The sequence below is a fragment of the Coccomyxa subellipsoidea genome (genome assembly GCF_000258705.1).
Source record: "Coccomyxa subellipsoidea C-169, whole genome shotgun sequence".
Taxonomy (NCBI): Eukaryota; Viridiplantae; Chlorophyta; class Trebouxiophyceae; family Coccomyxaceae; genus Coccomyxa; species Coccomyxa subellipsoidea.
In genome coordinates this window covers 524,934-552,184 of record NW_005178036.1, presented here as the reverse complement: position 1 = coordinate 552,184, position 27,251 = coordinate 524,934, and the positions used below count along the sequence as shown (strand labels likewise).

The 27,251-nt window shown below is 52.4% G+C and overlaps 5 protein-coding genes and 1 non-coding gene across 6 annotated transcripts; 1 reads left to right on the top strand and 5 right to left on the bottom strand.

The window, feature by feature from the left end:
* Positions 1–834: 834 nt before the first annotated feature.
* Positions 835–3,027, bottom strand: COCSUDRAFT_53334 (C-signal). Its single transcript, XM_005647911.1, has 6 exons — positions 2,903–3,027; positions 2,558–2,695; positions 2,313–2,410; positions 2,036–2,138; positions 1,665–1,800; positions 835–1,293 (listed from the first exon to the last, which is right to left on the bottom strand). The coding sequence occupies exons 1-6, from the start codon at positions 2,978–2,980 to the stop codon at positions 1,061–1,063; spliced, it is 786 nt and encodes a 261-aa protein (XP_005647968.1). The 5' UTR covers positions 2,981–3,027; the 3' UTR covers positions 835–1,060.
* A 1,231-nt stretch (positions 3,028–4,258) lies between these two features.
* COCSUDRAFT_62958 (NAD(P)-binding protein) lies at positions 4,259–5,902 on the bottom strand (the record flags this gene model as incomplete). Its single annotated transcript, XM_005647910.1, has 6 exons — positions 4,259–4,491; positions 4,661–4,790; positions 5,000–5,102; positions 5,250–5,347; positions 5,484–5,621; positions 5,825–5,902. The coding sequence occupies 6 exons, from the start codon at positions 5,900–5,902 to the stop codon at positions 4,259–4,261; spliced, it is 780 nt and encodes a 259-aa protein (XP_005647967.1).
* A 1,052-nt stretch (positions 5,903–6,954) lies between these two features.
* Positions 6,955–9,199, bottom strand: COCSUDRAFT_53333 (NAD(P)-binding protein). Its single transcript, XM_005647909.1, has 6 exons — positions 9,023–9,199; positions 8,647–8,784; positions 8,449–8,546; positions 8,169–8,271; positions 7,939–8,062; positions 6,955–7,427 (listed from the first exon to the last, which is right to left on the bottom strand). Exons 1-6 carry the CDS (start codon positions 9,092–9,094, stop codon positions 7,195–7,197), a joined length of 768 nt encoding a protein of 255 aa, XP_005647966.1. The 5' UTR covers positions 9,095–9,199; the 3' UTR covers positions 6,955–7,194.
* A 200-nt stretch (positions 9,200–9,399) lies between these two features.
* Positions 9,400–17,424, top strand: COCSUDRAFT_65906 (ribonuclease H-like protein; the record flags this gene model as incomplete). Its single annotated transcript, XM_005647908.1, has 10 exons — positions 9,400–9,477; positions 9,748–9,826; positions 9,966–10,198; positions 10,521–10,711; positions 13,070–13,274; positions 13,639–13,842; positions 15,304–15,382; positions 15,584–15,813; positions 16,201–16,437; positions 16,697–17,424. 10 exons carry the CDS (start codon positions 9,400–9,402, stop codon positions 16,931–16,933), a joined length of 1,773 nt encoding a protein of 590 aa, XP_005647965.1. The 3' UTR covers positions 16,934–17,424.
* Positions 17,425–18,054: 630 nt separating this feature from the next.
* On the bottom strand, positions 18,055–26,701 carry COCSUDRAFT_41669 (hypothetical protein; the record flags this gene model as incomplete). The annotated part of the gene is made up of 16 exons (XM_005647907.1): positions 18,055–18,246; positions 19,289–19,435; positions 19,847–19,978; positions 20,416–20,532; positions 21,011–21,134; positions 21,420–21,562; positions 21,897–22,053; positions 22,792–22,971; positions 23,369–23,577; positions 23,893–24,012; positions 24,318–24,470; positions 24,906–25,062; positions 25,327–25,576; positions 25,864–26,143; positions 26,357–26,467; positions 26,600–26,701. 16 exons carry the CDS (start codon positions 26,699–26,701, stop codon positions 18,055–18,057), a joined length of 2,574 nt encoding a protein of 857 aa, XP_005647964.1.
* On the bottom strand, positions 18,544–18,646 carry COCSUDRAFT_t35. The gene has a single exon. It is a non-coding gene; the product is annotated as a tRNA-Tyr (tRNA).
* Positions 26,702–27,251: the final 550 nt, after the last annotated feature.

The window sequence follows — 27,251 nt, the reverse complement described above, 5'->3', positions numbered from 1 at the left end:
GTGGCTCGCCTTGTTCTGGCGCGGCGATGCCTCCCCCGAGCGGCATATTTTTCCCCTTAGTTGGGCTGTGTACTGTTCCCAAGTGTTCTTGGGGTGTCCCGGCTGGCAAGGCATGCTCCCGTGGGCCTGGCATAAGAGCGCAACAGAACAGCAGGTGCAGAATCTGCATGTTTGTCAGTGAAGCCCCTTTGTCTAGGGATGAGCCAGGAAAAGGGGTGTGGGGAGATGGCCATGCTTGTGGCTGCCCGAAGTCTGCAGAGTGTCGCTGTCAGCTGGTTGTGGTGGTAAAAGTCAAAATAGCAGACATAACAACGGGTGTTACACGTGCTGCATGGTCGAGAACTTGGTGGACAGCCTTGAGCAGTCAAAAAAACATAGTCGAGCGGGTGTGCTTACAAGCTTGCCATTTCCCAGGGACAAGAGCGCCAATCCCAGACAGGCAAACCTTGCAACTAGAGTGACAAGGGCTGCCACTGATGATGATGATTTATGCGCGCACTACTAGGTCTTCCCAGTCTTGGTGTAATGTTAGTGTCATATGATTCCCTCTTGCAAGGTTGGGAAGCTTGAGCTAGCTTTACAAGGACAATCTGATTTTATGATGCAATTGCCCAGCCCCTCAACACTGTAACACATTGTAAATACTTGGTATAGCTGCAGGTCATCAGGCACACAAGCTTTCGACTGCAATCAGTCCCACCTTCAAATGAGTTCACATGACTTCATTAGAAGCACAAACCAGGAAATTCACAGTGCGTCGTGATCACTCAGCTCTGATGGTGATCTGTCACGTACACTCCGGTTTTGTTCCATGTAACATGTTGGCCAAACTTCGAGACAATTATTGTTATTATTATTACACGCTTTTTCGAGACAATACTGTACACATATATGTCTGATTGCATCTGTCCTGTCTCCCCAGCACCATGCAAGTGGCTCACAACCCATGGGCCAGTTACTGGCCAATTCCTGACTCCACCCATTAATATTCAGAGGATTGGCCTGTGCCATCCAAACAGTAGAGTTTCAAAATTGAGAGCCCTGTCTGAGTAATCGTAACTCAATACAGGACCACCAGACCCTCATGGTTGAAGAAGGTGCCACTCTTCTCCAGAGTGAGCCCATCAATGACCTTCAGCTGGGCTGCCACGCTTGTGGGTGTGTCCAGGGGCGGCCTGTCAATTCCCAGGGTGTCAGATGCACTCGAACCCATGTCTGTGTCCACCCATCCGGGGCACTGCGAGGTGACTGTGATGCCTTCCTTCTTCAGCTCCACTGCCAGCGCCACGCTCACTGCAAGCACGACACAGCAGCCTTCAACAGTGGAAAACCGTATTGAGGAAGAACTGCATGCATGAAGCCACGCCACAGCAGCCGTCCACATTGTGCTGAGCCCCAAACTGCATGCAAAGGGGTTCACCAGTGTCGTTTGCAAAGATCAGTGCAAAGGTAGCGCAAGGCGTTACTGAAGGATCCCGGGGCATGCGTGGCATATGATCATCAAATATGATATGATATGATATCAAAGATAAAGGAAGAGAGAGCATGAGAAGTGGCAACTCCTTTTGATCAAGCGGACAGTGCAGGGGAGATCAAAAGCAGCAACTGCATGACCAGGAGGGCACACTGCATGGGGCAGGCCAGAGGTGGAGCATTGCACTCACCTGCGTTGAGGGCTGCCTTGCTGGCGCGGTAGCCCACTTGGTTGCTGGCCATCACCAGGAGCTGCTCATTGGCCTCGGGACCCAGCATCTTGGCCTCTTCACCGATGGATCCCAGCGTCGAGGAGATATTCACGATCTACGCAGCACATGCCACAGAAGCGCTGATAATGTGCATTTCTCACCAGGATTCTAAGCAGATCAAGCCCGGTATTATCTGTCTTAGATTTCCAAAGCCGACATGAACAGTGCGGAGAAACCAGTGCATACACAGCAAGGCAACGGTGGCTTGAGATGAACTTGACAACAAGCAGCACTGCCATCGTCAAAAGGTCTGGTCCAGAAATCTGGGTACAGAGGCTACGAGGTGTCACCTGCTTCTTTGAGCCCTTCCTGATGAGGGGCAGGAAAGCCTGGGTGACAAGGAAGGGGCCGAGGGTGTTGATCATCAGAATATCCCTGAACTCCTCTTCAGTCCTGCGCCCAGCAAAGTACTCATGAAGTCATGGCAGACAATCAGCGTCACATGTATCACATGCAGTCTGAACAGAATTGCTGTAGGAACACGGAATGACTGAACAGGGTGTGATGCTTGAGGACACGCATGTCTAAGGATGCATGCATCGGTGCAATTGGATAAGGGAGACTCACTGCTCTGATGACTTGACGATGGTGCCTGAAATGCCAGCATTGTTGATCAGGACGTCCACACCGCCAGGGTGAGAATCGCTGACGGAGGCGACTGCAGCCTGTAGCATGGCAAAGAAGGTATTTTCACTGTTGCCTCCCACAGAAAGACTTGCGATGCCTCACCAGACTCCTGAAAAGGTCTTCTTCAGAAACAACACATATCACTGTAAGAAATACGCAAGTTGTAGATCATCCGGGGGGCTGACCTTGATAGTGGCTGAGTCTGCCACGTCCAGGGTAACCAGAGTCAGTGCATCGCCATACTTGGCTGCCAGCGAAGTGAGGCCTTTGGCCTTCTGTGGATTCCGAGCTGCGGCGATGACCTTGTGGCCTCGTTGCAAAAGCTGCAGTACAAATAACACACAAGTTGTCATACATAAGTCCCTGGAAAACTGACGATATAGTACGTTGTACAGTGTCGGATGTATAAATCACCAGAGCACGATCTACTGGATATTGCGTCCCTCACAAATTCAACCACGAAGGTGTAATCATTCAAATAACTACAGCATAAGCGTATAGTATATTATTGGCACAGGCGAGGCACACACCTGGGAGACATACTCCAAGCCAATGCCGCGTGAGGCCCCGGTGACGACGTAGACGAGCTGCTGGTCGGAAACGGCCATCTTTGATGCGTATGTTCGTGAATGTGCGATCTGGAAGTAAAAATGTGAGTTTTGCACAGTGCTGAGCTTCCAGATCTTATATTCAATCCCATTACGCTAGGACATCTTTACGAGGACGTATTACTCAATCGCAGCTTCCTTCAAAGTTCCCTCAGCTTCCCACCAAACCAATATTTTCGGGTTTCAAACTCTTCCTTAAGTCCTAGAAGTGACACAAATTGTGTGCCGAAGACATCAAAAGTCCCAGTAGACTCTGGCAGAGTCACTCGGCAGAGTCACTCTGCATTGCAATGCATGCATGCAATACATCTTCGCGCGCGCTTGCAGGTTTGTGATGGTGAAGCTGTGCTTGCTTAGACTGCATGCACTGCAGTGGCACCGCGTCGGTGGCATTGTGCAATTACACCGTGTGGGCGAGTTCAAGACGTCAGAAACTGGCTGATAGCTATGATCATGATATATCATATGATAGTCCATCTGGCATTATTTTGCTGTTAATAAGACGCCAACATCTCATTCCTGCCATAGGTTCAACAACTTGCCTTGGTGGCTTCTGAAGAGAAACCTTGATTAAGGGTAATTTAATTGAATGTGCCATTGAATGTGGTGGACTCCACATCATCTCTGCGCAGCCCGGCACCACAGAAAATATTTATGGACTTCTTTGAAGGGCTGCCTCTCAACTGGGCACCGTGCTACAAAGAATGCGCTGGTGCCTTGAACAGGAGCATTACATGCAATGTGTCATGATGACGACTGTGGTCAGCATGCATAAAGTTCTGGCTATGTAAGGGGATGGCAGGACATGCACACTGACCGCCAAACGGCCGCTGTGGCAAAGACTACCAAATCAAGCTTTGACTTGGTCTTACGCATGCTGGTGCTCATGTGCAGCTGTCCTGGTATGGAACGTGCAGATCGCAGAAAAATGTTGTCCGATAAGCCCAATAACACGGCGAAAGAGAGCGATTGCAATGCTTTCTTACAGGACGGCTCATTGTGCGTTGAGTGCGTATGCTGTCAGTGTCAACAGATGGCCTGCACCTTGTGAGTCAATTGCATTCAAAGTCACTTACTCTTCAACCCTAGTACTTGTCAGATGGAACAGCTCCTGCGATGTTGTCAATATTAGTGAAGCCCCTTTTGAGCACACCAGATTAGCTGGCAGGTACCAGTCTTGATACACTTCCAAAACAATGGCAAAACTGTCCCGGCCATTCAGATCGGCCAGTTACAGAATAATTCATCGACTCCACTATGTCATTGATGTGCTTGACCTCAGTACGGCAACACCTTGCCCTCGTGGCTGAAGAAGGTGCCAGTCTTCTCCAGTTTGAGCCCATCAATGACCTTCAGCTGGGCTGCCACACTGGTGGGGGTGTCCAGGGGAGGCCGCTCAATGCCCACTGAGACACTCGCGGTTGTTCCCATGTCTGTGGCCACCCATCCAGGGCACATGGAAACCACTGTCACTCCCTCTGCCTCCAAATCCACTGCCAGGGAGACAGTCACTGCACAGAGAACCAAGATTAACTGTCAGAGAGAGCACTGTACATGCATGCAAGCGACACACTCGCTGCAAGCAGTGGTCAATTGAAATTTAGAGAAAGAGCATTATGCCCAAACGTGTCAAGGTCACCTCACAAAGGAGTTCGGCAGGAGTGCAGCAGGAAAGCTTACCTGCATTGAGGGCTGCTTTGCTGGCCCGGTAGGCCACTGCCTTCCTGGCCATTGAGCCGGGCTCAGCGCCCCCATGGATAGACTCTGCTTGGATGCCGATGGAGCCCATGGTTGAAGATATGCTCACGATCTGTGCAGCAGACACAGAACTTCAAACAGGTATATTCCCTGAGCCCTGCCTGGAAAAGAAAGTGCTGAGAAACTTTCATTAGTGCTTACCATACATGCAAACAGATGCATGCGGAAGCTGCCCCGGCAGGTGTGACGAATCAGGTCTACCAAGGATGTAGTAGAGACACTTGCAAAGTATTGACTGCAATCTATGTCCAAGAATGTCACCTGCTTCTTGTTGCCCTTCTTGATGAGGGGCAGGAGTGCTTTGATGACCTGGAAGGGAGCCACGGTGTTGATCATCAGAATGTCCTTGAACTCCTCTTCGTCCCTGCAAACGGGCAACTTGCTCGATGAACAATTCTCCGTGACTCTTCTGCACCACTGGAAGGATGGGAATCTGACAGCATGGATGTCGAAGCAATTTGGCTCGGGACGCTAAACCAGCAAGGTCTGTGAAGGAGCAAGAAGCACTCACTGCTCTGAGGACTGACAAGGGGTGCCGAAGATGCCAGCGTTGTTGATGAGGACATCAATTCCACTCGGGTGTGCTCTGGCAATGGACGCAGCTGCAGCCTATTGCAAGGCAGACAAGGGAGGATGTCGGCTTGAAAGCAAGTGCTGGGATCTGCTGTCCAAAGGTTCTGAGGCTTGATGGAAGCTCTGAGAATTTTCTTGAGCACCAAATTAGAAGAATGTGATGGAGAACGACCTTTATGGAGGCTGAGTCTGAGACGTCCAGGGTGACAAGAGTCAGCGCATCGCCATGTGCTGCTGCCAATTTCGCCAGGCCTGGGGCCTTTTCTGGGGTGCGCACTGCGGCCGCCACCCGCTGACCTCGTTGAAGAAGCTGCGATTAATTGAAGAATTTTCAGATGCGAGGTTTTCACATCCCAATCGAAGAGGGTCAGTCCTCATTCACCCCAGATTGCAGCCTTACAGATGGCCGCCTTCCGAAAGCAGTGGATGTCAACGAAACAATTCTAATTTCCAAAGAGGTTTGGATAAGAGGAGGTGGACTTCTTAGTTTTCAGCAGCGATGAAAGTGCTTACCTGGGAGACATACTCCAAGCCGATGCCACGAGATGCGCCGGTGACGACGTAGACGAGCTGCTCATCATTGACTGTCATTGTTCCTTCACTGGAAGACTGATCGTGATGGTGCCAAAAGCGAGTATTTGGATGCAAATTGTGCAAGGTTCGGGGTTTAATGCAGGGAGCATTACGTCCAAGGTGCTTTACAAGGCTGCATTACCCATGGCAGCTTCCTTCAGAACGGAAGCGGATGCCGTAAAGCTGGAACATCCCCAAAATATCTGCATGGATGTCTGTCCTGCAATTTTGCAGTCCTTCTGGCAGTTGACACATTGTTGCGTGCGGGCATACATATTATTGAGTATTCACAGATTGCGTGCTACTGGTTGGTTGAGCTATGTGGGACTTTTAATTAGCCCTGTGTGCCAGTGGCTGGAAAAAGTAGTCACTACTTTTACTACGGTAGTACCCTACAGTGTACTAGCTGGTGTAGTCTCTAGTAATCTCTCTCTCTCTCTCTTTCTCTCTCTCTCAATGACGATTAGTGGCAAAGATTGGGGGAGACATTTGAATTGTCGTGGTCTCTCCTGAGTGCATTTTATGGGCACTCTTTTGGACACAGGTTCAACCCGCGGCCGGCCGGCTGGAGCCGTCAGGCACTTCAAGTTGAGTACTACAGCAGTACTGTACCACTAGTGACTATAGCTTCCTGATATCATCTGAAGGTATCTGTAGCTAGCTGGTATTTGCTAGCCTGAATGACCTCTTGCATGCAGGAAACAAATGAAAAGAGCCTGAGAGATGAGCCAGTGAGAGACATGCCATGCAAGGCATGTCAGTACAGCGCCACATAGGCTCTTAATCATACTCTGACAGACTATGGTTGATTTCCATATTTCTTTCTGGTTCATAGTCTGAAATTCAGACCTCCCCGGGTTCGCCGCCAAGACGCTAATGGGAATCTGGCTAGAGTCGACGAAATTGTCATCAAACATCATGTTCACATGATGCTCAACACATCTGCCCCATCCAAGATCACTGCATGATCAGCAGCCCCTGAGATTGCTTCAACGCCTATGCATGCCCGACTTGCTGGGAGCTCCAGCCAGCACCCCTTGCTGAGGCGCCCTTAGCGCTGCCGCGGCCGCAGGGATTCAATTAAGTTGGCAGGGCCTCAGGATATTTTCAGGGGCCCATAGGGTACTTTTTGGCCACTCTGGAATAGCCCGGAGACTTTCCGCCTACCTAGCTCTTCTGGGCACAGGATTGCTCAAACGCTCTGGCAAAAATTTCCATACTAAGGGCGGGCCAGAAGTTTTCCCAGGACCCAGAAGCCTCGGGCCAGACCCAGGCGGATTCCTGAATCTCCCTGGGCTGTCAAGAGTGCCTCAGAAGGGCACCACCTTGCCCTGGTGGTTGTAGAAGGAGCCAGTCTGCTCCAGAGTCAGCCCATCAACCACCTTCAGCATGCCAGCTATGCTGGTGGGTGCGTCCAGGGTCGGCCCTGGAATGTTCATGGCTGCAGCGCTGCCGGCTCCCATGTCTGTGGCCACCCAGCCGGGGCAAATGGAGATCACTGTGATGCCCTCGCCGTGCAGATCCAACGCCAACGACGCAGTCTCTGCAGAACATTATTATTATTTTTTATTACACGCCTTTCCTGCCAGAAGCAAGGTACGTCTGCAGACAAGCTGCAGTAAAGGCTGCCAAAATCCTACCCCTTGTTGGACTCGCCAGATCCAAGCAAGACCCAATCAACCGTGGGCACGGTGCTCAGTATTTATACCGCCCCCCGCCAGCCGGGGCCCAGAACATGCAGACCAGAAATAGCAGTGCAGAACAGTTGACTGGAAATTGGCTGCAGCAATCCCTTGCTGGTTCAAAAATTGTTGGTGCACATGGGTGTCTTGGCTGCTGAAAAAAAATGCAGGCGCTGCAGTTGCAACCAGGATATTATGAAAGAGGTTGGTGATGGTGAGCTTGCTGGCCGTGTAATATTCCTGCTGATTGACAAGCAGTGGTGTGCAAGGTTACCTCAGCTGCCGAGCAACTAAACAGAAGGGCTCCAGAGCAAGGTCCCTCGTTGCAGGAATGAATTATGACAGTAGTAAGATCAGGGACGAGACGCATACCCATGTTGAGCGCTGACTTGCTGGCCCGGTATCCAAGCTGCATCTTGGACATCGGGTTCAAGCCCTCCTTGAGGTAATTCAGAGCACTGCTGATAGAGCCCATTGTTGAAGAGATGTTGACGATCTGCACAGATGGCACAGCAGATGACCACAATGCGCGTCAAAGAACCAACATTCCATGTTTCTTGGATTTGGAAGCACATCATAATGCGGATCGTGGTGCGCTGTACCTGCTTCTTTGAGCCCTTCCTTATTTGGGGCAGGAGGTTCTGAGTGACCAGAAATGGCCCTACGACATTGGTTATTAAGATGTCTTTCAGCTCTCCGCCATCACTGCATGCAGCACAGCACTTTTGAGAGTGCTTGTACCATGCGTAGTTCTCTTGCTTGCCACTCCAAAGCCGCACCCACAAATCGTGCAGATTGTGCGGTGCCATGCATACTGCACAAGTGATGCTTGCTATTTCATGTACAAAAAGGAGACACATTGGGAAATGTACTGTGACTTACTGCTCTGATGAACGGGTGTAGCTGCCCAGGATGCCAGCGTTGTTTATGAGGACATCAACCCCGCCAGGGTGTGCTTCTGCGATGGACTTTGCTGCAGCCTGCCACACAGTGGCCATCAGTATATTCAGTGGCAGCAGGAGCTGCACTAATTTGGGACAGATTTCATGGTCAATTGGAGAGATTGTGGTCTCCAGTTACCTCGATGGAGCTTGGGTCTGAAACATCAAGCGTGACCAGCGTCAGAGCAGAGCCATACTTTGATGCCAGTGACTCCAAGCCTGAAGACTTGCTAGGACTGCGTGCCGCAGCCACAACGCGGTGGCCCTTGTGCAGAAGCTGCAGATGCAGGAAATTCTGGTCACGATGCCTGCACGGTAATTCTATTGACAGGTGGTCACAGTTGGTCACTGCACCACTCAAACAAGCCATGAAATTTAGAGGTATCCACGTCTGATGGAAGGATGTTCAGAAGACAACAAGGGATTGAGCATGCAGCTTAGATCACTTGTGCACATCGTGCAAATGAAGTTGGCTTCAATGCTGCAAGAGTAAGATGGTTGGCTTTAGATTCAACCTGTGTAACAAATTCGAGGCCAAGGCCTCGAGAAGCGCCAGTGACAACGTAGAGGAGATCCTTATCGGCCATGGTCGTGGTGTATCGCAGATTGCTTCGCGGGATACAGGGCAATTGTCTCGAAGTTCCGCCCACTCAATTCCCAAGACGCTCCCACTCAATTCCGAAGACGATATCCTAGGTCTTTAACGTGAATTTAAATTAAATGTGGACAATGAACCTCTAAATTTCAAGCATTTCGTAGGTGTTACGTCACTGGAGTGGGGGCAGCTTCTCGGGATCCGGCAGCTGCTGCAATGGAAGAAGGAGGTCAACAAGAACGTATATCAGCAGCCCATTTGTATAATATAGATCCAATGATCTAGCTCTACTGCATTATGTGGGACTATTCTGACGATGAATGCGAGTCCGAGGTGTGCGAGGAGTATCCCCCTGACCAGCCAGAGGAAAGGGAGGTGCATACTGTTTCAAACGGTTCATGTGATTTGATCCACGCATGCCAGTACAGCTGCTGCTGGAATAAGTTCTGGTGCAGCTTCGATGTAACGACGCCACAACTGAACTGGAGAAGCACCGAAAACTCTTTCGGTACTGCCCCAGATCTGCCACCAGGTGTGACTGTCAAGGTGCGCCCTTGCAGGATATCCTCCAGCGAAAGGATTCTGATCCAGTCATTGTTCCACCTGATATTTTTCGTATCCAAGGTATTCTGAGTCGTTCCACAGATCGTGGCGAATCCTCACTTGCTCCAACGTGCCCTTGACAACCTTCTGGAAAGGTCTCCTGACAAAGTATTCGCCCTAGGTGAGTGGCATGCAGCTTCACACTGACTTCTGTTGCAGGTTTACGTGTATGCACAGGACTCGCATGCACTCTTGGTTGCAATCGCCACCAGATCATTGCCCAAGTTCTCACCTCCAGGAAAAGCTGTGTGCTTTTGCAGACTGCGAGTGGCGGCCAAGCTACAGAAGAGGGGAGAGGAACCCGGTGGCTCTGCTGACAATAGCATCACAACACCATGTGACCCTCATCCGGCTGTGCCGCATGTATTTCAGAGATGGCTTGCTCCCAGCCACCCTCATGGACTTCCTTTGTGATGGGGGATGCCACTTCCTGGGCAGCGGCTGGAGCTCTGACAGCTCGGCATTGGAATACTCGTATGGTGTACCCAAGGAGGTACGCCTGGCGCCTAAGCTGCATCATTTGCAGATCACAACCCAACTTCTCCGTGATACTCCCAGCATTAGGTCAGTCATTACAACTTTGCCAGCACCCATTCTGCGCAGCAGGCATGACCTTGAAGCCTTACAAAGCTCTTCTCCTTGCCGCTGCGAGCCTTCCAAATTCGTTGTCTGCGATTATCATGCCCCTGGCAGATGTGCAGTCTTTGCGCAGTCCCTTTCAGGCATCTGTAAGAGCACGACAAAGCCCTAGGGGGCGGAAGGTCCATTCAAAGCAATGAATAGTGATACATACTGAGTGTTTGCTGGGTGCACAGACCTGGCAAGGATTGCTGGACATTCAGGCAGTGTCAAAAAGCATCAACCCACAGCTGCGAGTGGGCCTGCAAAGTATGGTGCAGCACTATCTGGGCTTCAGGCCGCCCAAGAGCAGTATAATCACAATGGGGGACTGGGAGGCCCAGTGGCTGTCAGACGCGCAGATCAACTATGCTGCGCTGGATGCACTGTATGTCGGGGAAATTTTCCGAGAAATGCGGGGGATGCACAGCAATTCTCAGTGATTGACAAGTCTTCTGCCATGCGAGGGAGATCCCTGGTGCTTCTGTCCAGCATGTTGCCTCACAGTACACTGGAGTCCTGGCCCAGAAACATTTTGGGCTCTTTGAGCATTCTGGGGTGTGCTTACCGTCTTGTGACATCAATTGAAGTATTGCATCTGGATGATAATTGGTTTGTCAACGCTTGCAGAACTTCTCTCCAGTTGGAAAGTGCCAAAGCACTGCCTTCAAGGATTCTTCTTTGATGTTGTGGCATTCTTGGCTCATGTACTTTTGCGGTTGGTGAAAGGCAGCTCTGGAAGGTGGCATTGCTCTGATACGACTGGTTGAACTCATCGCCTGAGAATTCATCCCACAATACCGGTGCCATTGCATATGTTCTGAATAATTAGCTTTTGCCTCCAAGGAATTTCTTTGAACTAGAGTGCTCCTCACAGATGCGGTTAATTACAGAATTGTCAGTCTCTGCTCTCAGTTTCCTGTGATTGCTGTTGTATTGAGATCCTCAGCCCCTCATTTTGCAGCTCGAATTGGATTTGGGCAGGCCATATCTCACCGCCCCCAATTTCATAGGTGCTCCGCTAGATTGGGCGGACTAATGAAGCATTCGCACTTGTCTTTGTCACGCAGAAACTATTTGCATGCATTGGGAGCTATAGCGCTAAAGCTTGCTTGGTGTGCAGACGTGGCGCCGTGTGATAGACATACAGCATTTGTCGCGAGCATTGAATTCTGAAGTTTTTTGGGCCTGAGGGACATGGATTAGTGCAATGTGAGAGCAGTATCAATCAAAGTCCAGCTCAAGAGCATCTGGGCCTGTCAAGCAGATTTGAGCGCTGGTCTTGTGCAGGTTTGGGGCAAGGTGTCTGCAATGCTCGCCAGTGTGTTGCACCTTATCAAGATAGTATCTGATAGAGTTGAAGAATTGCCATAGCTGGAGAGATCAAGCCAGTCATACAGAGTGTCCCACCGTGGCTGAATATCTTTGAAGGTTTGCAGAAGGGGGCCTGACTCAGGCTGAAGACCTCCTGACTTGCAAGTCTGTATTCATGAGATGTTGAGAGCGTCAAATCACCAGGCAAATGCCTGTGCACAGAGTAGGTCCGATAGGGGGAAAAACTTTGACTGCTGCAACGTTGTGAACAAATTTGTACCGTAGACGGTATGTACAATGCCTCAGAGTATGCATATGGGGCCCAAGCGGGGCACTGCGCGGCAGTCGCAGTCGCAGCTGCATCAGCCTGGGCTCTAACATCGTTGCATCTTCGACAGTCATCATGGTGATCATGATCATTACTAATAGTATGATCATACAATATCATATCATGACTCATATGCATCGGATGCATGTGGAGCCACGAAAGTGTACCATGAACCTGCAGTACCATGAACAGCTGTGCTGCCATAGTCATGACGCTTGTGCTCTAAGGGATGGAAAGCTCAGACTGCTTCAATTGAAACCACAGTTCTCGAGGAAAGTTGGAAATTTCAACTTGAAAACCTCCCTTCACATACAGCAGCTTCTTCAGCAGCTGCCCCACGAGGTGCCTAATTTGACGCCCACATGGCCGTGCTGTGCTGCGCTGCCCTGTTTTGACCAGAACTCTTGGACCAAGTATGTCGCTTCTTATCGCTGTTCACTAGCATCGACTGTCCCCAATTTCTTGAGAAAAAAAACAATTTGAACGATGTGGGGCCAAAATACCTATTACGACAGTGATAGCAGCTCCGATGGGTATACTGACCAAGACGAGGTCACTGACCCATATGATCCAAGCGACATGACATCATGCTGCTATCACACTTGTGGCTGGAATGACGAATGGTGCAATTTTGATGTCACAAAGCCGCAACTGAACTGGTCGAGGACCGCTAATTCCAGCTCTGCAGACCCAGTCCTGCCACCGGGCGTGACGCGAAAAGTACGCATGAGCTGCTATTGTTTGAAGAAAAACAAGTAATTGACGACTTCAACTGTGCGCGCATGCACCTATGTACTCAAATACTTGTGGCATTTTGCGTCGTGCAAGCGGTGTTGTCCTTTTTTTCCTGAACAGATCGTGGCGAATCCACACAACATCGGAAGCGCTCTCGATTACTTATGCGAAGATTGCGAAGACAACGTCTTTGCTCTCGGTGAGCCAAATTCCTGCTCGTGGGGCGTTGCACCAGTCTCCCTCTGCGCAACAGAGAACCAACATGCACAGCTGTGTCCTTTTGAGCGAAGATGGCCAGACCACATCTCACGAACAGAAGTACATTTAGCATGTGCTTGCAGACTGTGAATGGCGGCCCAACACTGTCAGGGGAGAGCGCAACAGAGTGGCCTTGCTCACCATTGCGACACCGGATCGCGTGTTGCTTCTGAGGCTGTGCCGTATGCACCTGGATGGCGATGTACTACCCGACGTCCTGTTGGACTTTCTGGAGGACGAGGGCAACCACTTCCTGGGCAATGGCTGGACCTCTGACAGCTCTGCGCTGGAGTTCTCCTATGATATCCAGAGAGGGGTGTGTCCCTTCTGCTGTACAGCTGGGCGCTCTGAGTTGCACCTCACGCCCAACACACCCCTGCGCGCAGGTCATATTGAGCATGTTCTGCAACCTGCATATGCCAGTGGCGCCTCCAAACTTTGCAGTGTGCATCTTTGGATCAATTTCATTTTGCGAATACAGTGACAGGCAGCCAACCTTGTTGCCCTGCACTAATACTTGCTCAGCAAGCCTCGACGAATGCACACCACCATCTTGCTTGCAGTGGGCTGCTGAAAATTAGCAGCATGGCTCCGGGGAATGAGAACAGCAGGGGCAACAAGACACAATGGCCCTGCAGATTGCAGCGCTGTTCCTCTAACGGCCTGTTGCGCATGCACAGACATGGAACCGCTTGATTGACATCCAGCACATCGCGCGGCAGATGAACGACGAGATGCGCGTGGGCCTGAAGCAGACAGTGCGGCACTACCTGGGCTTCTATCCCCCCAAGGGCCCCCAGATAACGCTGGGGGACTGGGAGGCATTCCGGCTGTCAGAGGCCCAGATCAACTATGCAGCGCTGGATGCGCTGTATGTGGGAGAAGTGTTCCGGAGAATGAGGGCCATCCACTGTGATCATCCCTGGGGATGAGTTTGGTACAAGCAGAAACAAATCCACCAAGGTTTTGGCAGGAGTTTGTGTTCTCCTTACCTGCGTCATCGAGCTGGAAATCTTTTCAATGTACATCATCTGAGGTCATGTTTGTGCCGGCTGGCAGATATCCACGGGCAGAGTTGCATGCCATGCAGTGCACAATCTCGGCTGTATTGCTAATATTTTCTATGTTCCTTCTGATGCGTGTCGGCAAAATACTTTTGGCGATCAAGCAGTGGCTAGGTAGCTATATCACACAGCTACTGACGCTATATGAATAGAGTCACTGAGGGCGAGTAAGAGCTCAAGTCTGGGAATTGTTCTGCATTTCAAGGTTGCCGCAAGCGGCTGAATTGCATGTGAACCCTCTCCCAGTGGGTGTTGGCACTCGAAATGCCATCTGGCGGTTGTACCAGCATGGGACCATGCGGACAAGAAAATTATATGTTCTGGGTAATGTCCCATCTGACAGGCTGATGGGACTGGCGAGCATCATGATGATGCTGTGAGGCAGTAGACGTACAGGCCTTGCGAGGCACTCGCAACAGGGATGAAAGCTTATTGAGCATGCAGCTGCAACTTGTGCAGCTGAAAAGTTGAGCATGGATTGAATTGTTGCTGTGGACGTTTTGCAATTTGCTGGATCTCTGGCTTCGCATGCAGAAATCACTTCTGAAGTCTGGGCCAGAGTCTGAGAAGTGCCTCTTGCACTCACTGCTGCACTAGCAGTGCACTAGTTGCTGGACCTCAGTCTGCAGGTTACTTGCAGCTGCGATGAATGTTTTGCACTTGCAAAGTTTAAATCCATGCTGGGTCGCACTGTACAAAAACTTGCTGCCAGAAAACTGGAGCCAAGTTTGGCTCTGGGCCTACGTAGTCAGCCCCTGGGTGACTCATTGAGCTTCCACCAAATTCTTGCTTCCCTCCGATAATTTCAACAGAAAGCAGGGCCCCCAAGTGTGTTGAGGGCCATGGAGGGGCCTCACGGACGTTAGAATCCGAGAAGGTGTCGGGCAATGCGTTTCTTGGGCAACGGCAGCGAACAAGAGGAAATGTTGTGCATGGAGAAACAAATGGTCTATGGCGATCCTACCGCTCAAAGCGACGCTTCGAGCGACGATATGACAGCTTACGATCTGTCTCATACATCATCAGCCCGGAGGGAGTGCAAGTGGTACTCATTCACCATCACGAGACCACAGCTACAATGGTCACCTACAGAACGATCTGACGAAAATTTTCCAGCCATACCGGATGGTGTTACGTGCGAGGTAAAATGTCGATGCTTATATCCATCAAATATATTTATTTGATCACAGTCGGGTTATACAGATAGATTGTTAGGGTTGAGACAGAGAAGCGATCAGCGCCATATTTGCCAGGATCTGTGTGCCTGTGGTCGGGGTGCAGATCGTGGCAAATCCCTCCAGGGTTGGTGCGGCGTTGAGGAGGCTGTACAACACATCACAGGACAAGGTCTTCGCGCTAGGTGAGGACGAAATGTCTTACCGCTCTTTCCAGGTCAACGAAATGCGAGCACACTGCCTCGCCATAATACCCACGTTCTGATACCAAATCTTGTCTTTCTTGACACAACAGTGAAGCATCCATATAAATGACTACCCGTATGTACCTGTTGAACCTGCACTGGCCATGTTGTGGTGAAGACAAGTGTTTCCTGCCACTGCAGACTGTGAGTGGGTACCCAACCTGAAGCACGGCGAGCGACATCCGGTGGCCCTGCTCACCATAGCTTCAGCCAGTCACGTCGTGCTGCTGCGGCTGTGCAAAATGAGGCTGGGAGGGAAGCTGCCCGATGATCTGATGGAATTCCTGGAACACCCAGATATGCAGTTCTTGGGCACAGGCTGGGCCTCAGATGTTCGCGAGTTGGAGTATTCTTATGGCATCCCCAGCAAGGTGAGCCGCCCTTACAGATAAGAGGTGCAATGGCAAGATTGTCATACTATGCGCCTGGATGTATGTGTAAGGGCAGTGCAGTACAGCTTTTGCGTGGACATCAGATATATGCTGATGATGCTTCTGAGTGTCATGCATGTCTGAAGCACCCACCAGATGGCTGTGTATTGATTGCCCTGCCTTCTACTGCCACAGCTCACCATCTTCAAATTCGCAATTGCACTCAGCCAGCCCTGTTTTTGCATCCCTGCATCGGATGGCATGTCGCAGATTGCCCCTTCTAGAGATCAGCTCCTGCCTTGTAGTCAAGTTACACATGCCCCCCCACAGACCTTCCCACCCTCTGTGAAGACACAAGTTTATTTAATCTGTTGCGCATGTGTGCAGACGTGGGACGGGCTGGTGGATCTACAGAAGGTGGTGCGGGAGATGTTCCCAGGGCAGGACCAGCGAATCGGGCTGAAGCACCTGGTCTGGCAGTTCCTGGGCTTCTGGCCGCCCAAGGGGTGCGCCATTACTCTGGGGGACTGGGAGGCACAGTGGCTGACGCGCGCGCAGATCAACTACGCCATGCTGGATGCGCTGTATGTCGGCGAGATCTTCCGCTGCATGCGCTGCCTCCAGGTTTGACTCCCATACTTCTCCTTTCTTTTTTTTTTTCCCTGTTTCTTTTTTTGGGCATGTCCTCCACCACAGCACCTGGCCCAATACTGCATTGCCTGCACAGATGACCTCTGTTGAGCCCCAGTAGTGTCAACTGCACTTTGTGGGCATATTATCCAGTACGCTCTGCTTGTGCACTGGCAGGCATCATGGTATGCATGCTTCGTGATATCTGCTTGTATCAACGAGATGGCTGAAAGATGCAGCGGTATCTCTGCAGGAGCAGTGGCAGGCGGAGGAGTGGCACATGCGCTGCATGCAGGGTGGCTGGTACGCGCACGTGGGGCAGATCGCCGAGGCTGCAGCGCCCGAGGAGGGGGAAGCATTTGCCGAGCAGGATACGGCCGGCGCCGAGGAGGCAGAGTGGGACTATGAGGAGCAGCTTGCAGCGCAGGAAGAGTGGGAGGCCGAGCAGCAGGAGCTGGCAACGCGCATGCAAGGCTGCTCGGTGTACTGAATATCGTGTACTGCACTGCGTTGCTCTGGCGCCGTTGCGGCGTAGGATCTGCGCTTGAGCGCTGGTGTCTCATGTTGTGTCAGCGGAGTTGGGCGTTGCACACCCTGTGAGCGCCTTGTATGTATTTTACTGTCGGGCAGCGGCGGGGCATTGGGGGATGCCTGGTTGCTGGTTCTTGTTGGGTCTTGAGGGCCTGTTGTTCAATAACTCAGATCAGCTGCATACGGACAGTGTACAGAAGACAGTTGGCACAATAAACGTCGAGCGAGTGCGCTGAGATTGTGATGATTCGGCATCAGAGTCCCTGAGAGTGAAGTTGTTTCAGACAGATTGTGAGTGTGGTTAAGGTGGGTCTGCCCAGAGTGTGTACGTGATTGTTTCAACCAATGATATAACAATATCCACCAGTACTGGGATATTTTGAGCACGCCCAGGCTGGAACAACATCATCTTAGGTGGCATCACAAATCATTTGTAACATGCGAAAACATATAGAGCCCAATCAGTATACCCACAGGTATAGTGCAGCACCAGCCAACAATGGTGAATGATATGTGACATGATATCGAGCAAGTCATTTCCAGATCTAAGCTAAAATCAACACAACAGCTGCGAAGGTTTAAACAGGCAACATCACACAAGGCAGCTGAGCTACGTAGTAGCTCAAGTTCATTGCAGACCAAGACCAGACACTTGATGGACAACCCCGACTGCCACCCGGCACAGATGGATGCACAGCGCCTCAAACAATAGCGACAGTATGAAGTATTGTATGTTTGTTTTAGAGGTGCAAATATGGGATGCACCAATCCTCTCATGCTCAGTCCTGCACAACCATCCGTGACACCCAGCAAAAGCTCTTCACGTTGGACTATTGGCAAGCACTCATTCGTACTGTACGAATCGTACATGCAGTTGACTTCATGACCTCTGCTGCTTGCAGAATTCCTCATCCACACTCCAAGCCAAGCAAATGATTTGCTTGCAGGAGCCGCCTGAGAAACCCTCTTGCAGCACATCTCCTTCCTCCCTTCAGCTGCACATGCATTCCAGCGAAATTTCGCAGCACAGCGTGCAGGAAGCTTCCGGGTAGCTTCAGGCAAACGACTGGCAGCTTCCGCCTAGCCGGCAACGGCGCCCGCCACGGCGAGGCTCTGCAGCGCGGCCAGGCTCTCATACGTGGCGGAGCTGCGCAGCGCCACATCAGCGCCGCCGCTGATGTCATCGTCTGATGATGTGGCGGCCGCCACTGGATTGTCCCAGGTCGTCGTGAAGGACGCCGCCAGCGTTGCACGTACCTCCCGCTCCAGCTCCTGCAATGGGGCGAATCTTTAACATTCAGTGGCGTGCTCACGGGATAAGTGCTCTTGCGAGAAGCTGAAGAAGTGCATGCCGACTTAGAGAGACCTACTGATATCGATTGCTCACTAAGAGCCGAGTAAGCACACTATGGCGCGTGTGCTGTGCGAATACATGAGAGCAGACTTATATGCAAGCCAATGCGTCTCCTTTCTTGACGCATTGGTACTGGCATTCTTCAACACAACTTCACACACTTCTTCAGAAAAGGATTACATAGAAAAAGAAAAACTTGGCAAGAAGACAAAAAGTCCGGCCTGTCGGATTCAAGCCAACGACCCCGTGATACCAGCAGCTTCCCACTGGGAGGTATGCTTCTACAGTCACATGCTCTTCCAACTGAGCTAAGGCCGGTTGATGGTCGGGGTCGCATTCTTTCAGAACAAAAAACTTGTGCCTGGTTTCCAAAACAGGCTTCCCCTTGCATTCAGTGAGCAAGAAAGGCCCGAAAATGTTTACGGAGTAGTCTTGATCGTGTTGAATGCTTCTAGCGTTCAGAGGCTGCTGCCACTGTACTGCAGCTCTCATTCACAAGAGCAAGAAGGCAAGAGGACAATAGCTGCAGCACCAGGGTCAAAGGCACCAGGAAAATACAGGCACTCCGGCATCGCCATTTGCCACACCAGAAAGTCTCGCCTTTCTGGACAACTGTGCTTGTCCGGACCTCCAGCAGCTGTCACTCAAGAGTAGCACTTACATTTCAGTCCACCCACTTTCTATCTTATTATTTTTATACCCTTCATCAACCTTAAACTCTTCCTCTACCATTGCATTCCTCGTGAAAAATCATTACTGTAAGGGCCCCTTCCCTAAACCCCAAGCCAAGGTGGGCGAAGAATAGTGCCATGGAGCACCGGATGCCGCCCCATGCAGAAAGGGAGAGCGAGAATCACACAACCCGCGCCTCATACTTGTGCATGCCGGGGCAATGGCAGGAAAATGGCAGCAGCCCCACGCTTGATGGTACCAGAGGGAAACAAGCGCAGAAAGGCGCACCATGTATTTGTGGTTGTCGGGGTCGGGGGTGAGCGCGGATGCGGAGGATGAGTCAGCGCTGACGTCATCGCGCAGGCCGCTCATCGCCAGAGCCCGGCCGCGCGCCGCCTTGTGCGCCGACATCTGCTCCGGCCGGAACGTGCACTCCTGAGTCGCAGCCAGAACAAGAACACTCAGTCACTTGATCTTTCCTTGACATGCTAAGTTGCACCCAAGTATTGTAAAAGTCATTGTGGTATTGTCAGAATCATGGGTCAGCTGCTCCGGCCGGAACGTGCACTCCTGGCGCGCAGTCACACTAAGTCCGTTCGACCGTTTGGCATCAATCTGTCATGCTGATCTGCACCTGATTGTTAGATACAGCAATCATGCAACAATGGCCCAGCACACCGCTCAACAAAGGACACGTCATCAACATGTCCTGCATGCATACAAGCAGGTATTCGATGCTTGCAAGTGTACAAGAATGCGCACATCTTGCCAAGGCCCAAAATCAATGATGGGTCTGCCTGTTTTAGTGGGTTGCCCAGTGGGCCGGCAGGAGGAGGAGCGAATCACCTTGAGCTGCAGCTGCTGGAAGGCGGCCTGCTTGCGCTGCAGGCGCTGTTTGATGGTGGAGGCTTCCCTGTACAGCTCCTCGTAGACCGGCTCCTCCACCGACGCCGCCGCACGCCGCCGAGCCACCAGCTCCTGCATTGGCCACATATTAGTCATCAATCACTCATATGACTCAAGGATCATACGCGCCACCAGCTCCTGCATTTACAACATATTCGTCATCGATTACTCATAAGTGTTTATAAGTGCAGCACCTCCCTTGCTGAGCACTTGTACGCCTGAGGCACAAGTCTCAGGAAGGCAGTGCACTGTTGTGAGGCAGGCATCAGATTCTCCCAGAATCTGGCCTGAACGCGAAGTAGGTGAAGTGACAAATGGACTGACTCTGAATGGCACCACAGCGGTATTTGATGCTTGAGGTCATCAACAAAGCTTCTGCAAGCGCTCGAAAGGCAAACTTTCAACAACAGGTACAGTATTGAGCTGGGGGAGATGCATGCGTTCATGCATGCCAGCAGAGGTTTGCGAAGACCGGTAGACAGGAAAGGGAAAGGGAGGGCTGCCTGCACCTTGGAGTGGGAGCAGACGCTGGGTTGGAAGGTGGCCTCGTCCGGGTCGCGCCGTCTGTCGGCCACCGGGGACGGCAGCAGGTACGCCCTCGGTCCCCCGCGCCCGCGCACTATCACCTGCACGCTATGACTTCTTACTTCAGAAGGCAGGTCGGATCTGCACGACGTGGCTGCTCAACGGAGTTGGAAAGCTAGGAGGTCATGCAGGTAAGCTCTGTAAATGCAGAAACAACCCCAGTCATTGCTGCACACTTTTCTGCGTACAAGGCTGAGCTTCGCAAGGGCTCTGTTTTTCTCGTCAGTCTGCAATCCCTGGTCTGCGTTGATCAGGCAGACCTATCAGGTGACAGGCTGGTTAGGTCACCTGCGCACCTAACCACCCAACCCAATTACCCTGATCTTTTGGGAGCATGACAGAGAACAGGGGTTTGTATTCAGTATAATCTCTTGACACCATTGGGGGGGACGATGGGCAAAGTCTGAGCAAAAGCATATTATTAATTGACTGATTGCCTGCCTGATCTGTAAGTATCAGATTTCAGCCGCAGCAGGACTGCAGGGGCCCTGCTGCAATGCAGGTGGCATGAGAGTGCACCTCTTCCATGAGGCGTAAAAAGTGATGCGCGTCAACAAGCGGCAGTGCGTATGAGTCATCAGCACCCTGCCCGGCAGGCGGCGGCGTCATGCAGTCATCCTTATCCATGCCACCGTTCATCAGCCTGCAGAAGATTCTACCGTCACTAAGATGCTGCACTCCGCTTTTGACAGAATCATTTCCAAGCAGGATGAATTTCTAATGCAAGGTGGACCACGAAGGCAAGGCAGCACCTGGCTATGCTCCAACTCAAAGAGAACCAGTTTCTGGAGCCCTTTTATTCACTTGTGCATGCACACGGTTTGGTTGAGTTTCAGGTCCTAGTACAACATGCACTGGTCTGGCAGCAACAGTCAGGTTTCCACAAAGACGTAACCGCATTTATCAGCGGGTGTAGATGTGCGCGCACCCCTGGCGGCTGTGCTGCAGCTGGCGGGCGAGCAGCCGCGCGGCAGCTTCCACGTCGGCCGCCACCTCAGCATCCAGCGTCTTCATCAGCCCATGCTCGTCCAGGGCAGCCAGCGCCAACAGGTCCAGCACACCACAGCCCTCCTGCGCACATCCCACCAAATCCCACCCTCAGTCTCACTACAATTATACCTCAAGCCTGTAATTGTGTAGGCATTTTCAGCGCTTGATTGCTGCTGTGGGCAGGCAACAAGCAGGAATATGGGGCAGTGGCAGCAGAGACTGAGCCGGGCTGGAGGCTACTTGTCAGGACATTGCTGACAGGGGGCTTGCGGTGTCTCTCCAACCAACCACACGATCAGCTTGCTCACAATAGGTTCGGGACACAATCTGAGTACACCGCTTGCACACATTGGAACCCTATGTGATTCTATTGCCCAAGGTTGCTGCTAGGGGTGGGAGAGGGGAAAGGGCTCACATGGTCGAGGTAGGAGAAGATCTGGTGGAAGCGTTTGGCGCGCAGCCGGTCGGCCAGGCGCCCCGAGCGGCCTGTCGTCTTCACCGTGCTCGCAGCAGTCTCCCGTTCTGCATCCATGCTCGCGCTCAGCGCGGCCTTCCGCCCCTCGTACTCCGCCCTGCACCACCATTTTTTCGTTTTTGTTATTCTCGTGCTCTGGCTTGTGTCTTGGACGCATGCAAGGTGCCGGAACATGCATACCCTTTGCTCGCAAGATGAGAAGCATGCTGGGGACCATGCAGCAGCACATCTGGACATAGAAAGGAGGCAATGAGGTGTGCTGACACTCGAGGCAGGCGCTGAGGCTAGCATGAGCGCAGCCTGGTACATCTCCTCAAGCCTGCGTCTACTGTCCTCTCCGTGCACTAATTATGGCATGGTCAACTGGTATTTGGCATGACTGCATCTCCCTTTGCGCAATGCCAGAGGTGGTGTTGCGAGCAGCTGTTGCGTATCTTCACGCCGCTCAGTGAGAAAGAACACTCCCAGAACAACATCATATATGTTATATATTATATAAACCCAGCACCATGTCCTGTTGTAATCCGTTTTTTACCAATTTTTAAATAATACAGGTCGCCTCAAAGCCAAAGGCCATGGTGCCTACACGCAGGTTATCTGCAGCCACACTCGCGTAGCCTACAAAGTCTGCGGCCTAGAACTTTGCATCTCATCACATCTCAAGGGCTAGATCATCGTGACTCCCTATTTGGAGCAGAGGTAGTCTGGGATTAGACAGGGACCCACACCATCATGGTGAAAAGAAGATTGCAAATCCAGAACGGTGCAAACCCGGAAGAGAACAAGACGTAGGGACTATCAAGGGGTGTTAGCATATGGCAGGGGCAGTGCTCACCACTTGGAGTAGAGGTAGTCTCCGACGGGGAGGCCCTGGGTGTTGCGGCGGCGAAGGTGGGTGCTCTGGTTGATGGCCGGGGTGAAGAAAGGGCGGCCGGTGGCGGGGTCTATCGGGTGATCCGCCGCCGCCTGCGCCGCGCGCTTGCGAGCCTCTGCCATCTCCCTCCTCTGGTACAGCCTGCGCGCCATGTCACCCCAAACCTTAGTAATCCACCTATTGGGGATGGCTTCCAATCAACATATTGATTGACACAAGCCACATTGGAAGTCTGTGGCCGGGGTAGAACATTGCAACCCAGACCCATTCATAGCCACCCGCAGTAGGCCTCAAAAATCTAACAGCACCACCTTGAACAACATCGTACGGCCCACAAAGGAGCACCTCTATGCTGATATGCGCAGCTTCATGCATATGGTGCACCGCCACAGTAATTTGGTAGGCATGTCGCAAAGTAGGTACCTCTTACGCATGTGGACAAATCCATAAAAAGCACGGTCCGGACATCTGTTGTGGACCGTCAGGCAAATACAGTCAGGGCAGTCTGTTCAACAAACATCACAGCGGGTCTGCGTACCGCTCGGCCAGATCGGCGTCGGAGTCGCGGCGACCGGTCCCGTTCCCGTTCAAGTCACCGCGCAGGACCTTGCAGGAGTCTGGCGCACGGTGGAGGATGCGCGGAGCGAATGTGAACTCCTCCGGCAGGGCGCCCTCGTACTGCACGCGGCGCTGCAGCCGCCTAGTCGCGTCCGCGTACAGCTGCTCGTGCGCGCTGATGCGCCGCTCCTGCCGGGGGTCCCCCATTCAACTTTAATTGACTCTAAGCGATGGGAACGGCAAGGTAAGTCAGCTTGCATTTGGAGGTTGGGACGTGCAGCGCTATTCGCAGCGGGCAGGCCGTGTTGGGCGTCTCCCCAGAAAGCAGCGATTGAACCAGATGGAGATGAGCAAGCACAAGGAGAGCACTCCAGAAGTTTACATGCTAATATCTGGGAACAGGGCTCTATCACCAAGCGTCTGCCAGGAAGGGCCCTTTACAAGGTGATAGAGCGTGCAGAAGCTCAGATGGGTCTTGACCAGATGGACTGTGCATGTGTGTACCTTGAGCACTATGGCGCGCTGGGTCATCATGCGATCGGAGAGTTTGTCGATGATGGGCGCGAATGTGCACTCCTTGGCAGCTTCCTCCTCAACCTCCCGCTTCATCTCCTCTATGCGCTCCTGCACAAAAGTATAAAAACTTGGAATAAAGCGCTTAGCTCTCCTGTGACTCTCAGGCCCCCAGGCTCGGCTTGAGTATGTGCTCACATTTGTTACTGCCCAGTCAAGTTGATGTTTGCCCAACGTATGTCCTCTGAATGCCCCTAACATAAAGTTGGCGTTGCATGCGCTGCACCTGCTGTTTTGTCTGGTTGTGAGAAGAGCAGCGTCATCATGTCATGTCCGAGTGAACCACTTTGGACCCCAGAAATGGGCTATGCTGGTTGTCTGTCAAGCAGAGGGCGCGCATGAGACTCAGTGCGGACCTTATTCTTGTGCGGGGCTGGCTTTGCGAGGCGGGACCAGAGCTCGGTGTCTGACTCGGGGCGGCGCATGTTGCGGGCCATGCGGCTGATTTGAGGCGCCCACGTCACCTCCTCCAGCTCAGCCTCAGCCGCCTCCCTCTGCCGAATTTCCGTCTGCAATGAGCAATGCACAGCTCCAGCTCAGAAATCCAGCTCAGCTCTCATCAGCACTGATTGGCTTCAATTGACCAATGACTTGCCTGAGCTTGCAGAGCTTGCACTGCTTCCATTTGCGCAGGCTAGATTGTATTGTGTGACCTGGAGAGCCTCGCACCTCACAATTCTGGAGGTTTTGGTAATGCGACCAGAAGCAAACTGAGCTACAGAGCTGCCGGGGCCCTTTTGCATATCATGTTCTCTTGAAATGACTGAGACGAAAGGATGTTTGCCGTTTCGCTGAAAGGGCAGTTCATTGCAAAGGAATGTGTCTGTGCGAGATGGTGCTCTGCTGCTGGAACAGACCATGCGCTGGCCTTCAGGGCAGGGCAAGTCAGGCAACACCACGCCCACATGTGCAGATGCACAATAATTGGACCAGCTTCTCCGCACCTTCAGCTTCTTCTTTTCCAGGTCCTCCAGGCCCTCGGCGTACAGGCGCTCGCAGTAGCTGGAGTAGCCGGCCGCATCGCGCGCGCGCATCAGCTCGGCGCTCACATAGTTCATTCCCTTGCGCGCCGACAGCATTCTCGCATCGATCTCATCGTCCCTGGATTGCATGCATGCACACTTGTGAACTCACAGGTGACAGCTTAGTGCTAAGACTTCTTGCGATGCCTTCCATCGTGGCCACCTGCTCTTTACAAGCACAATTTAGGGACGACCCATCGAAACATGTGTATCTGTTGCTGCCTGCCAGATGCGCATCAAGTTGCAAAGAGTGCAAAGATCCTGCAATCAACAGTGACAGTGTCACCGCAGAATTATCTCAGAAAAGTACAAGCTCAATCATGCGCATGCAAAATGTGCAAACCTGGCCTGCCGGCGCCGCTCCTGTTTCAGCGCAATCTCCCGAGCGTGGCCGTAAAGCCGCTCGTGCGGTGGCCGCGGCCGGCCGCCGCCGTCTCGTGCCCCGCTGCGCACGCTCCGTGCGCTGCGCATGGACCCCTCGGAGCGGCCGCCGGGGGATCTGGGCTGGGGGGTGGACCCCCCGGCGGTGGAGCGCCGCGCCCTCACCTCAACTGGCTCGTACAGGAACGGTCCCCCTGACGATGACGGGGGCCCTGCAATTAACAACAAGCACTGGCGAATCACCTGTTTTGGCAGGCGCTCACTGTCATCCGCCTCAGAGTGAGGCCACAGAGCACACAGGTGGACCAAAGTGACACTCTCGGAACATGAAAACTGATGACGAATCACAGGATGGCATGGCTTCTCAACGAAATGCAAAGGACAAGCATGGCTCGGTGTTGGGGGTCATAGGAACATGTGTTGGAAAGGAATGGCCACTGCCCAGCCAAAATCTTGGTGGAGGAGTTTAGTGGTTCGGCATAGCGGATGGTGGCCGCACCAGATTTGGCGGAGCGGTACTCCGCGGCTGTGAGGAAGCCGTCACTGGCGGCGGCCGACTCGGCAGCCTCCGACTGGGCGCACCAGCGCGCCTCCATCTCGAGGCGTTCTCTTCTGGCCGGCAGCGCCCCGTCACTGTGCACAGACCTCCCGCTGGACAGCAGCTCTGCCCTCATGCCTTCCAGCGCGCTGTCTGACTGAGAGGAACGCGCTGCCGAGTGTCTCAGGCTGTCCCTGCTGGGCTGCCCTGGCTGTGGCTGGCCCCCATTGGCAACTCCATCCTGGGCAGCGCAGCGAGAAGTTGCTCACTTGCTGTTTTGGCAGATGCTTTCCAGCCAGATAGACGCAGTTGGAGGGATTTGAAATGGCAAACACTTTGACCTGGTAAGCAGATGTGGGTATTTGCACGAAGGCATGCAGTGACATCCAGGGAGGGTGTGCGGTGGCTATACTAGTGCACTGCAGAGAGACTGGCAAGCAAAGGGTGTGGGCACCTGAGAGTGTTCCTGCTGCGCTGCCTGGTAGTTTTCACAGATGTGCTCTGTCAGGGGCTGAACCACGCAGTCTGGCAGTCCATTCTTCTTGCAGAACGCAGCTGCGATTTCCTGCGATTTGGCAGACAAGTGTTCGATCCATGCACTCATATCGGCACCATGCTGCAAGAACGCTAAATATAAAGCTGAGAACAACACCTTTTACAGGCCCCAGCCTGTCTATGCCGGACTGCAGGCTCTCACCTCCGGTCTGTCTCCAAGATACAATTCAATCTGATCCGTCAAACCTCCACCGATGTCCACAGTGGTGACAAGCACCAGCTGGCGCTTCTCCTTTGCATGCATCGTATCTGGATGACAGAAGCGCACAAACGTGAAGCCCTCTCCCTTCCGTCTGTATGTTTTACAGCTTAAATTTGCGCTGACATAGCATCTTTTCTGAGAATCAATTGGCTCAAGCATGAGCGCTCTTGAAGCCTCAGATCCTGCGATGCTTCCTCCCCCTTGACTTTCCCGTCTTCAAGGCTATTGTGCTGTGGCAAGGCGGCGCACCTCTCTGAGCAGTTCCACAGCACCTTGAAAATTTCTCAAAGCTCCTCTATCTCCAGGGTTGATATCTTCTCCTTTCTTGGGGCAAGCATCTTGGTACGCTTACTTTTGCCAAGGTTCCTATTTGCTAACAGTGATGTCTAGAAATGGTCATGAGCTCAACAGCGATTATATGATGAGAAAGTCGCCCTTCAGCATGCACCAAGGACTAGCTGAACGACGCTACGCTAGTAAATCCAGCTGCTGGTGGAACGCTGGTATATGGCTTTGCGCAGACACAACAGCTCTCTTGAGCAAAAAGCGTACAAATTAGTACTCTGAGCACAGAATGCGAAGAAGTGTCGTG